Source organism: Mastigoproctus giganteus, chromosome 2 (genome assembly GCF_048544385.1).
Source record: "Mastigoproctus giganteus isolate SK-2022 chromosome 2, ASM4854438v1, whole genome shotgun sequence".
Lineage (NCBI taxonomy): Eukaryota > Metazoa > Arthropoda > Arachnida > Uropygi > Thelyphonidae > Mastigoproctus > Mastigoproctus giganteus.
This window is the reverse complement of record NC_143576.1, coordinates 186,258,899-186,272,503: the sequence shown is the minus strand read 5'-3', so window position 1 is coordinate 186,272,503 and position 13,605 is coordinate 186,258,899. Positions and strand designations below refer to the sequence as shown.

The following is a 13,605-nucleotide window of genomic DNA, read 5'->3' as shown; positions in this document are numbered from 1 at the left end:
TCTCCAAGGCTACTATGGAGAAACTGTACTGCTATCTTTACGCTTATGCGTCCCCCCTTCACATGACAGTGGGGGATACCCCAAATCGACTTCCCGGATCTATCTGGCTTCAAATTTACATACAAACCTGTGGTTGGCACCAAACTTTGCCATTCCTCAACCTCTATCTAACTGTGCAGCAATAATCTCAGTTATCCGAATATTCCCGAGGAACCGATATTTCCAACTAATCTGAGAATATGGACACACCCAGTACAAATCCCACTGAATTGATTTCTGACGTCACTGAATGGCCATCGAGCGCTCAACAAACCACTGATAGCACAAAAAGTGACCAACATGACATTGAAGTCCCTGATAATTTTGACGATGTCCGGCTGACACCGGTATCCAAAAAGAAATACAGAAAACAGGTAGTTGCCCAATCGGACAGGGAAACCCGCTCACAAAGTGAGCCTCAAGAGCACGAGGGCCCCCACACAAGACAATCGCAAAAAGATGACAAAACAACAAGAGTCGACTAACATCAACCCAACTCTTCCAGAGGGCACCGTCAATGAGCAGGTATTGGCCCTACGAGTCGAACTAGAAAATAAACTGAAAGTGTCATCCAGCCGCATTACCTCAACCCTTCGGGGCGAGATTATTGGTATCTGGACAGAGCTTGAAACCATCCTGCACAATGTTCACCTTGCTTCTGAGAAGAATGAGGCCAAACTCGAGGCATACCTCGAATGTAGGGGCACAAATGCTACAGCGCGCCCCAACTTTTGCTGATGCGCTGAGGAACACAAAGCGAAATAGGAGAACGGACCCGCCACCAAAAAGAAAGACATTACTACCAACACCACACCTAGTAGTTCTCAAGCCGGCCACAGCCAATGCACCAAAAACAAGCGAGGAGATTAAGAAGACTGTAATCGCTTCCCTTACTGAGGACCTGAGAAACACTAAAATAAAATCCATCCGAAATACGAGCATCATCATGGAAACTGACTCGCAGGACGACGCTGACATGATATTAACAAATGCTAAGATACCCACCCTGGGCCTTCTCGCTGAACCCCCAAGGAAAAAGGCACCCTCAATACTAATTTTTGATATCGACAAGGGCCTGGACCCCAACACCATGCGAGATGAATTTTACAGGTGTAACCTCCAGCACGCACTCCAAAAGAGGATCCAGCTTACCTGATAAAGCCAAAGTACCAAACGAAGTATAGAAGTGGCACTTCCTTCAACTGAGTTGTAGAACTGGCACCAAAAGCCTGGCACATACTGACCCACCACAATCGAATGTACATAAATTTGTGTTCCCACCGCTTTAGGGAGCACGCAGCTGTTCCAAAATGCTTCAGATGCTGTCGTTTCGGTCACACGAGCCACACGTGCACCCAGACTTGCGGTCACTGTGTTGAAAAAGGCCACAGCTATGAAACCTGCCCGAACAAGGCCAACGAACCAATCTGTGCTAACTGTAAAAGCCAGAAACGACTTCATGCCCACTCACTTCGGGATGATAAATGCCCTGTCTACATCAAGGCCGAGAGCATGCTCCAACAACGAATAAATTATAGGGACACTGCATAAACAGTATAACAGCAACAAGACAAAATTCCTGCAAATAAACGCGCAGCGAGAAAAGGCCGTTGTGGGACAACTCCGACAGAAGGCAGTTGAGGAAAACATCGACATTCTATTAATACAAGAACCCTACACTCATTCTAACGAAATTAGGGGATACCCCTTGTCCTACAAAATTGTCCAGGCTCCTGGTGTGACACTCTGGGCGGCGATCGCTTTAAGGAATCCTCACTTGACTGTGATGCAGATATCTCATCTCTTCTCTCCATGGGCCGCCTGGGCGACTTCTATGCCGTTTCCCTGTAGTGCAAGCCGGAAGAGGACATGCTACCTGCAGTCCAGTACCTACAACTTGTCTTAACAGAACTGGCAGGTGCAAACATTGTCATCTGTGCCGACGTAAATTGCCCCTCCGCGTTCTGGCGCAGTGAGACCCCAGGAGGTAGAGGTGCTACAAATGGGCATCGGTTGGAGGAGTTCCTGGCTAATAGCGGTCTGGAAGTCATTAATAGGCCCAACAACCTGCCGACGTTTTCCAGCTCATTTTGGGAAGCCACGATTGACGTGACTCTCTGCACCAGGTTCTTCGCTAGGTTTCTGTCGGAGTGGACCGTGCGGGAGGGCTGGTCCACCTCAGACCATCGAGCCATAACTTTCAAAATGTACAGATCGATCACTCAGTCCACAATATCTCAGACAGAAGCAACACAGATATGCTTTGAACAAAGCTGACTGGAACCTGTTTAAAGAAACACTCATCAATGGGATATTGCGCCAACAAACCGAGAACGTGCAAGTTCAGCATCCAGACTCCCATCAGCGAAAGGTCACGGACATAATTACGAACGCTGCAAATACAGCAATGAAACTGAAAAATTCCATCCTTGGGGCAGTCCCTTGGTGGACAGGGGAGCCTCAGCACTGTTATCCCAGGGGCTCACATCTGGTGCGTATGGGCTTGGCACACCCAGGGTCCTGAGCTGGATATCATCATTCTTCTCTTTCTTGGTGATTCATTTCTACTTCTCTCTCTCTCTCTCTCTCGCTCAGGGTAATAGGGAAATTTTTTTTTTTTTTGGCTGGTGCAGCATAAGCCTCAGGCTTCCTTGCACCATATGGCTATTAATAATAATAATAATAATAATAATAATAATAATAATAATAATGTCAGAATTGTGTCTAATTCTTCAGTTTCATTTTCTGCCTACACCAAAGCTGTCAACAATTGTAAAGCAGTTATTAACCAGTCCAAACTAGAGTTTGAACAGGCTAAGAGTAGAAAACTTGCTTCTTGCCCTAATGGTAGCCGAGCATTCTGGTCTCTTGCCAATGCTATTGGCCGCAACTTTTGCCCATCTCTGCTCCCACCTCTGTCCAAACCAGATGGTCCTGTTGTCACTTCAGCCAAGGATAAAGCTGACCTGCTAGCATCCCATTTTTCTTTCAACTCATGCATTAACGATCTTGGTGAAACACCTCCCACTATTCCCAACACGCTCCATTCAATGCCTCCTGTCGTCTTCCGTCAAAAGGATGTCAGAAGGATTTTGACGAATCTTGATTCTCGGAAAGCTCCAGGTCCCGATGGTATTTCTCCACTTGTTCTCAAAACCTGGAGCCTAGGCACCTGCGCGGTAATATGATTGAGGTATATAAGGCCTTGAATGGGTTGAGTACGTTGAATTCTAATGGGATCCTTCCACTTGTTCAGGTTACGAACCTAAGGAGCCATAAATTCAAATTAAGAAAGGACAGATGTAGAATAGATGCGCGGAAATTTGCCTTTAGCCAGCGAGTGGTTAATTGCTGGAACAAACTTCCATCTGCCCTTCTGGAAGTTGATAGGTTGAATAAATTTAAGGGGGAACTGGACAGGCACTTGGAGGGAATGGTGTGATTTTTTTTTTTGGCTGATGCTCCATAAGCTTATACACTTGCTTTCTTGCATCACATTCCACATCTACTAGTACTACTACTACTACTACTACTCTGACCCCTGGGGTGTCGTGTTGAAGGTAACAACAGATAAATTGTCAAGAGGTGAAGTTATTCGCTCCACAATCACTCCAAAAGGCCATGTGACCACCACGTGACAGCATTCGATTTCAAACATACTTGATCACTTTTTCAAACAGCCACTAGATGACAACTCTCAAGAACAACAGCAGCTTTGCCTCGACAATAACAACTATAACTCAACACTCGTGGAAGAGCCTTTCACCATAGAGGATCTCTCTATGGCCGTTGGTAGACTGAGAAATAACACGTCACCAGGCGTAGTCATGCTCGAGCCCGAAATAATTAAAAAAGTTGCCGAATTCGCTCCTGAAACACTGCTAAACCTCTTCATCCATTGCCTGCTAAAGGGATGGTTCCCAACTTATTGGAAAACTGCGTCCATTCGACTCATACTCAAAAATCCAACTAAACCGCACGATCGACCTGACTCGTACAGAGCTATTGCTCTCTTTTCTGTGCTGAGTAACGTCTTTGAACAGCTCCTTAGACGGGACTGGAAAACCACTACAATACTGCACAGCTACCAGCACGAAATCAATTTGTATTCAAGCCGGGCATATCTCCGGTCGATGCACTGGATACCATTACCAATGCTGCCAGAAACTGCACCCAGAAGTACCTCCTCGTCATCTCGATCGATTTTGCTGGGCGTTCGACACCATATGGTGGCCTGGCGTCCTCGGACGGCTGAGACGCGCTGAGCTCCCAGGAAATCTCTACAACTGCATTGCCAACTATCTCAGCGATAGGAGAATTGTGGTTCAGGCTCCCTTCTCCAGTGTGGAATGTCGTGTCCACCGAGGTTGCCCTCAGGGCTCTGTCCTGGGCCCTCCTTTTCTGGAACTCTCTACTCGACGAACTTCTCAGTACTGACTTAGGCGATGTCCAGACCTTGGCATATGCTAATGATCTCTGCCTGATCCTGGCAGGGGACTTCAGGGCTCAACTTTAAGTATCTGCCAACAGAGCTCTTACTACCCTGCAAGAGTAGGTCCGGAAAAACCATCTCATCCACTAAAACCCAATCCATTGTCCTGAAGGGCTGTCTTGATCCGCGGAGGCCGCCTCAAATCAAGATACGTGGCACAACCATCAAGCTTGTTACCCAGCGGAAAACTCCTTGGCAGCATCATCGACAGCAAACTAACATTTCTCCCACACCTCAACTGTCTAGAGAGGAAAGTAAGAAATTGCACTACATTGGTCGGCAGGGTAACCCGCCGAGATTGGGGGCTCAAAAAACGCACTCTAGCATTACTCTATAAAGCTATATTCATATCGGCTATCACCTACGCTTCTGGCATATGGTTCACCAAAGCCTCCACTGTGGTAGGATGAAGAAAGCTGAACACCATTCAACGGCCAATCCTCCTTACGATAACCCATATACAAAACCCATACACTTTTAAACCTCTTGCATTGAAAGTGTTCTGTTCCACACTCACAATGTATTCTACATGGAGATGGTGGAAACCCCTAGTGCAGTTTGACACTAAACACACTCTACACACTCTCTCTCCTTACGATAACCAGAGCATTTTGCACCTCCAGCACTCACACTCTGCAGTTCTTCGCCGGTGTACTGCCCTTAGACTTTCAGGTGGCCCATGTGTGGATGCTGATCAGCAGAGGAAAGTCTACTACCTTTATTGATTTTACCAAGGACCCTGCTACCACCTATTCCAGTGAAAAAAGCAGACTCCTAATATACTTACAACAGACCTGGCAAGCTAGATGGTCGAAATCCACCAAAGCGGCCATCACCCGCAAATTTATACCGGCCATATGCAAAGTTTATCCCAAATCACCATTATGGTTCTCCCTAGTCCTTCTAATCACGTACCTCCTAACAGGGCATGGTGCCTTTCGCAGCAAACTGAACCTCCTTGGACTTTCCGACAGCTCCCTTTGCACCTGTGGTGCCCAGGAGACCTGGGACCACTTGATGCATGACTGCCTACCATATGATGACTTCAGATCTTCTCTCGTCACACAAATTCATTTCATCCCGAGAGACCAGGATCAACATCTCGTGGAAGACCACCATACCTATACAGCCTTTTCTAACTTTGCTGAGGGCCTCTTCTCGAGGCGGAAAACCGTACCACAACCTCAGAATCAGACACTGAAACGACTTAATCAGCCATGTGTCAAGACCACTTCTTGCTTCAGCGTACTGCAATCCCCGTGAAGAATTTTAACCTGCACAATAATTGTGCCTTTACAATGCAGCCTCAATATAACTTCGATCTACCATGATTGCCGCTCCGGCTTCGCCCCCCACCAAATTGATTCACCACTGAAGCGACTGCAATATCTAGACGGGACTTCGCTATCCAGGATTGACACTACCCGGATTTTACCCTCTTGGATTGACTCAACCAAATGTATCTTCATGCAGCTCACTACTGAAATGACTTCACCACCTGGACTGGACTCTGCCAACTATGACTTCATGCAGTATTGCTGCCAATGCCACGTGTCGATCCTGAACCCGTGCTCCCTTGACAGCCCTGTATTTCTCCCGTCCTCCTGGCGGGGGGAAGTGACGGTCCCTTTGTCTCCTTTCCGCTGCCCCCTCTTTCCTTATGGTGGGGCATGGGCCTGTCTCACTGATTTTGGGGTCATCTACTCTATTGATCCTATACTTCTGTCTCACCTTCCCAGCCTTCAGTCTCCCCCTCTCTAGCTTTCCAACTAGCGTTCATCCCATGTCAAAATTATCCTAGCCCTACGCCGAAAATTCTTAATTCCATACTGTATAACTTAAATCTCCTTTGGCCTGACCCAACCTCTAGCGCACCTCCCCTCTTTCTTTTTTTTTTTTTTAAGCTCCTAGCCACTAAAATCCCAGGAAATTAGATGGCAGGATCTGCCAGAGTACTTATTTTTATACTGGTGTACCTGGCTTGCCTCCACGGGGTTAAGTGTGGGCTCAGCTGGAAAGCCCAGGGTGTGTATCTTAGCATTTGTTAATATCATGTCAGCGTCATCCTTCCAGTCAGTTTTTATGATGATGCCCATATTTCGGGCCTTTCGGATGAATTTTATTTTCGTGTTTCTCAGGTCATCAGTAAGGGAAGCGATTACAGTCTTCTTAATGTCCTCGCTTGTTTTTGGTGCATTGGCTGTGGCCGGCTTGAGAACTACCAGGTGAGGTGTTGGTGTAGGTGGTGTAGGTGTTTTTAGGGTCAAGCGGCACCTGGGGTTCCCCCCATCTCCGCGTAGTTTACGTTGTGGTGTATTACAGTACACTGTAAATGCCAGAGATTTAAAAGTGTATGGATCTTGGGTCGTGTAATGTCGTGTACCGTTGTTCTTCTGGCCATTTAGCCGCTGGACCCCTGTTGGGATCCAACGTTGCCCCACTTACGCCCCGTGGAGGCAGGCCAGGAACTCCGTAGACTTAGTTTACTCTGGCAGGTCCTGCCGCTTAGTTTCCTGAGATTTCGGCGGCTAGGACCAAAAAAAAAAAAAAAACTTTGGGTGGCATATTCCAATGGTCATCAAGAAAATAAAATAAAGTGATTTTTATTATTTGCGTTGACGTGGGGATATTATCGCTTTAATTTTTTAGGCCGAATGCTGGGCGTATGGCGGTTTTGATGTATTAATTTTGATGTGTGGGACTTCGCTAGCGTGAAGATAGAGGGGAAGGAGGCAGAAGACTGGGGGGAAAAGGCAGAAGTATGGAGCCAATAGAGAAGGCGGCCCCAGTTTCAGTGGGGCATGCCCATGCCCCACCAGAGAGGAAACAGGGGATGGCGAGAAGGGGGGACCGTGTGGCCGTCCCCTCCTCCCGGGGAGTTAGGAATTATAGGTGAAGAGGTCTAGAGTGCCCTCTTCAGGTCTCCAATATGGCCTTTGTCTCACATCTGTTTCTCTTCATTGTCACTCATGGGGCAAGCCGCATCCTTGTGTTCCTCTTTCATTGGTTCAGCATCCTTCTCTGATGCATATTCCAATGGTCATCGATCATTGGTTGATATCCCCGTCCTTAGTTTCCCGTATTCCTTGGTGTCCATATTTGGTTTCATTACTCCTGTTGGCCTTGGTGGATGGCTATTTGTAGTTTTCTTCTGGAGAAGACGTCCTGGGCAAAGCGACTAAAGGCCGCAAATTCTTCTGGTGTGTCCAGGAGAATGGTGTTCCTGGGTGTTAGGGATGTATTTAATTTTCGTGATCATTTGACATCTGATGTCTTCGTATATTTCACACTGATGCATAACGTGATGCCATGTTTCTAGTTCGCCGCAGAGACAGTGTGATTCCTCGATTATGCCCATGGCATTTAATTTGGCCTTGAAAGGCCCGTGGCCGGTGAGTAGAAAAGTAGTGTTTAGGCCTGGGTACAGCCATGCGGGAGCTTTGGGATACAGCTTGGTTACTTGGGGAATAAATTTTTTTGTTACCGCTCCTTTTTCTCCGTCTGTCCATCTTCTCTGCCAAATTTGTACAAGGTGGTCCACTATTTTTTGTTTCTCGTTTTTCCTGTTATTGGTGATATCAATGGTAAGACTGTTGTAGGTGGTTTGGGTTCCTTTGGCTAGTAGATACATAAGTCCGCAGCGGGTTACCTCTAAATCCAAGGGTAGGGTCCCCGCAAGGACCTGTAGGGCACTCGTACTAACCGTGTTACATGCTCTTGTTATTGTTAATAATATGTTGCGTTGGATCGTGCCCAGTATCCTTTTATTCACTGCTGTTTCTGCTTTCTTGTACCATATGGGAGATCCATATGTTATTATCGGGATGAAGATGGCTTTATAATACAGGGACAGGGTTCTCCTGTTTAGCCCCCAGTCCCTGCGTGTAACTCTGGCAACCAGCGCTGTGTATTTCCGCAGTTTCTCTTTTAGATAGATTAGGTGCGGTTTAAATGATAAGTTCTGATCGATGATCAGTCCCAGATATTTAATTTGCGTTGACAGTTTGATTGTTTGTCCTGCCAGCTTGATTTGTTGTGGTCTTCTAAGGTTTAACCTCCCTCTCAATAGTACTGAGTTCGTCTTCGTTGGCGAGATTGTTAAGGTGTGTAGTTTTGCCCAGTTCTGCAAGGTTTCAAGGGCTTGGTTTCCAAGCGTTTCAAGGTTCTGTCTGGAATCCGCCGCGACCGTCAGTACGAGGTCGTCTGCGAAGGCCTGGGCCTCCACCTCCCCCAGGTCCATGGTGAGGAACTCGTCAAACACTATATTCCACAGGAGCGGCCCCAGGACAGATCCCTGAGGGCAGCCCCTGCGGACCGGCCAGGTCAACTTCTTGTAGGGCGTTATTACTTGGACGTTTCTGTCCGAGAGATACGTTTTGATGCTCCTGTACAAACTGCTTGGTGTTCTCGCTGCCCTGAGCCTGCAAAGGACGCTCGGCCACCAGAGGGTGTCGAACGCCCCAGCAAAGTCGACGGCTATGACAAGGAAATATTTCTTGGTACACTGCATCGCTTTGGTGATTAGGCCTTGGACGGCATCTATGGTCGAAGATCCCGATTTGAAGCCGTATTGCTTGGGTGAATTCAGGTTTGCCTCATTATAGTGGTTGTGGATCCTTTTATGTAATAATCTTTCGTAAAGATTATTATTTCGTAAAGAAGGTGAGGTGTTGGTAGTAATGTCTTTCTTTTTGGTGGCGGGTTCGTTCTCGTATTTGGCTTTGTGTTCCTCAGCGCATCAGCAAAAGTTGGGGCGCGCTGTAGCATTTGTGTGCCTCTACATTCGAGGTATGCCTCGAGTTTGGCCTCATTCCTCTCAGAAGCAAGTTGAACATTTCGCAGGATGCTTTCAAGCTTTGTCCTCTTTTAGTTTATTTTCTAGTTCGACTCGCAGGGCCAATACCTGCTCCTTGACGGTGCCCTCTGGAAGAGTGGAGAATGAAAAAGTACTGGGGTAATTGTGCAGTCATTCATGAATTTCTCTCAGAATTCAGGACATGCTGTCAGCACAGCTAATCGGATTTTGTGAATGATATACAGAAAGTTTTCTAGCAGGAATAAGGATGTGATTATCCCTTTGCTTAAGGCCATGGTTAGGCCGCAGATTGAGTACTGTACACAAGTCTGGAGGCCTGAATTTAGGAAGGATATAGCTGTGGTGGAACGGGTGCAGAGACGGGCAATAACATTGTTCTTGGGGAAAAAAATGATGCTCTTAGAAAGGCCACTCCATGTCTGAATTGTTCGGTCTTACTCGTAGATAGAAACGTTCCCCTCCACAGGAAAAACGTTTTTACCTCCAACAAAGTAGGGAAATCGATCTGAGTTAAATACGCTATTTATAGAGAATATACATGGGTAGTTGAAGTGAATTTCTAGGTGGCCCTTATAAAGTGCCAGTGCCAGGTTATTTTGCACTCTAGGCAAGGCTAACTACTTTTCCGCCGAAAAAAAAATTTCCAACTTCAATTTTCAAAAACAGATGCTTGTAGAATAAACGAAAAGCACAAAACTTGAAACTGCTACATCTATTTTAAATTTAAAGAATAAGTAATACAACAATTTTTGATTATTTCTCTCAAATACAAAAGAAAATGTTTTAGCACAGAAATCATTTTGAATAATCTTGTGAATTGTGATGTTAAAATTTAAGTCTCTTAAAAGTGTCAATTTAAAGCTTGATCTTCGATCCCGATATCTTTTGTGGTTGTAGTAAGAATAAGATATAGGTTAATGTATCTCATTTTTGTAATCTATAAATGACTATTTATATAGTAAACATTTTTATCAATTTAAATTTGATCCCCAAAATATTTCATGCGTAAAATCTCTGGTCTTTACGGTCTTGTATAAATTTTAATTGGTTTATAGAAAGCCTATTACTGATAAGGTATGTTTGTATTATTTTCCTATAACAGTTGCTAGCTGTAATTAATTTCTAAAATTTTTTACTTCTTTATCCAATAAAATTTAGACACGGCTTCTAGATTTATAAATGTAGTGCCATCTAGTGTTAAATGTCACTACTAACAGATGGTCAGTCTTTCATAAAACAGCTGTTTATTTGTATTTCGAGAAGTGAAAAATCTTATTTAAAAAAAATTATCATGTAACGTGGTTCCCGAGTTACTTTATGTGTATTGGATTACGTGTCTCCTTTGAATGCCTGCAATATTTTGGCCGAATTTTAATTCTCGTACTGACTATTAAACTGTTCAACGAACATGAGAGCTATACTTCTGAGTTTAGGTAGCCTTATTTTAACGGCTGCAGTTGTTGGAAATGCGTATTTTCAGAAGAAACAATTTTATCCTTCAGTGGTTTATATCACGAAATCGAATCCGAGTATGGCGGTAAGTTAAGCTCCAATTAAAAATGGGTTTTTTGTTTCAGCATACGTGTATTTCGTGGTACTTCGTTGGTAAAATCACTAGACACCTGTCATTGACAAGTCAGAGATTGTACTGTTAATATTTGTCTTATTCGAGTTGTGTGTAAAGTGTCAATACTCAGAGACTCATCAGTAGGTTTGACAGTGGGTTTCATTCCTGCAATGAAAAAAATAAAGCTATTTTTCTTGAAGTCAAAACATTGGTGGTGATGCTCACCTCTTCCTACCACCCACCACCCCTTTTTCTAAAGAGAAATTTTGGCTGTTCTGCTTATTAATACCATGAATAATATGCTAACCTTCATTTTATGTCATTACAGTTTTTTTTTTTTTTTTTTTTTATCCTCTAGGTATTTTTCTAATTAGTCAGCAGTCTTAGCTTATTTGATACTACAGTTAAATAGTGGATGTATTTTATTATTAGTTGTTCATTTCACACATTTTTTGTATAATTTGGAAGAAGGAAGATAATGTTTAACTGTGCCAGAGAGACATCACTTTTTTCAATTTTTTATTATTTTTTTAAATTTGGCAGTAAAATTAAATTCTCCTAAGTACACTTTGCTACCAGTATTTTCTAAATGATTATACTGTCATTTATTTATTGTTTTTGTTTAGATTTACTATGAAGTGAAATAATTTTTTGTTTGGTGTTTATCAGACAACAGGAATGATTGCATCTGTATTTCTTATAGTGCACTCCTCACATGTTGTCTGTAAGATGCAAGCAAGAGTTCTGTATTCTTCTTAAATAGAGTTTTAACTGTATGGTAAATGGTTATAAGAGATACAGTAATATAAAATTTAAGTGAAATTCATGTTACGTGAACCTTCCTAAATACTGATGGTCATGAAATCATGCCCAATTCATTAATTGGGCATGATTTCATGACCAGTGATGCTCAGTTAATTAATTGAGACTATGCTATTATATATTTAAGAGTAATTGTAAATTTAAGTGTAACAAAGGAGGTTAGGCAGGCAAAGGCAGATTACGAGAAGTCTTTCGCAAAGGATGCAAAGAAAAACAGCAAAGAGTTCTTTACCTATGTAAACTCTAGAAGGAGGGGAATGAATTAGATTGGTCCACTTGATATCGATGGTTCAAATGTTGATGATCCTATTCAGGTAGCTAACAAACTAAACGAGTATTTTGCATCTACATTTGCAAATGAGGTGTTATTCAGGGAGGGGAATGCCAGAGATGTATTAAACTCTGGCAGTGATCTAGATGATTTTGTAATAACTGAGAGCAAAGTGGAGGAGAAATTGTTGAAGATGAACATAAGGAAGGCACCTGGGGTGGATGGGATCTATCTAGTCATGTTAAAGGAGACAGCAAAGGAAGTAAACAAACCTTAGCTATAATTATGAGTGCTTCCTTGGACTCAAGGGAGGTACCCATGGACTGGAGTTGTGCAAATGTGACCCCAATTCACAAAGGAGGATCAAAGGGTGACACAAGTAATTACAGACCTGTTAGTTTAACTTCTGTTCCAGGGAAATTAATTGAGGCACTAGTTAAAGAACACTGCAGAATTATCTAGACAAGACGTCAGTTATAGCTCGGACACAGCATGGGGTTGTTAAGAGGAAGTCTTGTATGACCAATTTGATTGGATGCTATGATGTAGTCACAAAGGAACTGGATGCAAAGAATAATTTTGATATCATATATTTGGATCTTAGAAAGGCTTTTGTTACTGTTGCATATGGAAGACTGCTGCATAAATTGGAGAAGCGTGGCATTGGAGGCAAATTGCTGCTATGGATAAAGGAATAGCTGAGTCGGAGAAGACGAAGTCGGAGTGGTAATCAATGGACACTGCTCTTCATGGACTAATGTTAATAGTGCAGTTCCCCAGGTTCAGTGTTGGGTCCATTGTTGTTCTCTGTATTTATTAATGATACTGATGATGGTATAGCAGGCCTAATTTCTAAGTTTGTAGATGATACGAAGGTTGGCAGGGTTGTTAATGACAGTATGCTACTGCAACAGGATCTAGAAAAGTTGAGCAGATGGACTGAGTGGTGGCAACTGGAGTTTAACATTGACAAATGTGAAGTACTGCATACGGGTAGCAGTAATGTATCAACTTTTTGGTACTACACTGATGATGGTAGAGAACGAAAAGTCCCTGGGAGTAATTGTGTAGTCAGATATGAAGTTTTCTGAGCAGTGCAGACGATTTGCAAGAGTAGCTCATGGTGTCATGTTGATATATACAGGAATTTTTCTAGTAGGGATAAGGATGTGATTATTCTTCTTATCTCTACTGAGTACTGTATTCAGGTGTGGGGGCTTCATTTTAAGAAGGATGTAGAGCTGCTGGAATGAGTACAGAGAAGGGCAACAAGATTAGTGAATGGAACAAAGGGTTGCTCTTATGAAGAAAGGCTTAAGTTTTGCAAATTACAGTGGCTGGAGACTAGGCACGTGTGAGGTGATCTGATTGAGGTGTATAAAGCCTTGAATGGTTTGAGCATGCTCAGTGCTGTTGGAATTCTTCCTCTTGCTCAGAATAATCGCCTGAGAGGATGTAAATTCAAATTGAGGAAAGACAACTGTAGGATAGATTGTGTGGAAGTTTGCCTTTAGCCAGCAGGTGGTTGATTGCTGAAAAAACCTCCATCTGTCATTGTAGAAGTTGATAGCTTAATTAGATTCAAGGCAGAACTATAC

The 13,605-nt window shown here is 43.6% G+C and overlaps 1 protein-coding gene across 1 annotated transcript in view; it reads left to right on the top strand.

Annotated features, from left to right (window-relative positions):
• The first annotated feature begins 10,572 nt into the window (after positions 1-10,572).
• Positions 10,573-13,605, top strand: part of sip3 (septin interacting protein 3) — a 224,242-nt gene continuing 221,209 nt past the window's right edge. The window contains exon 1 of the mRNA XM_090368846.1: positions 10,573-10,884. Within this exon, the coding sequence (XP_090224972.1) occupies positions 10,756-10,884 (129 nt within the window). The 5' untranslated portion in view covers positions 10,573-10,755. The remainder of the gene's footprint in view (positions 10,885-13,605) is intronic.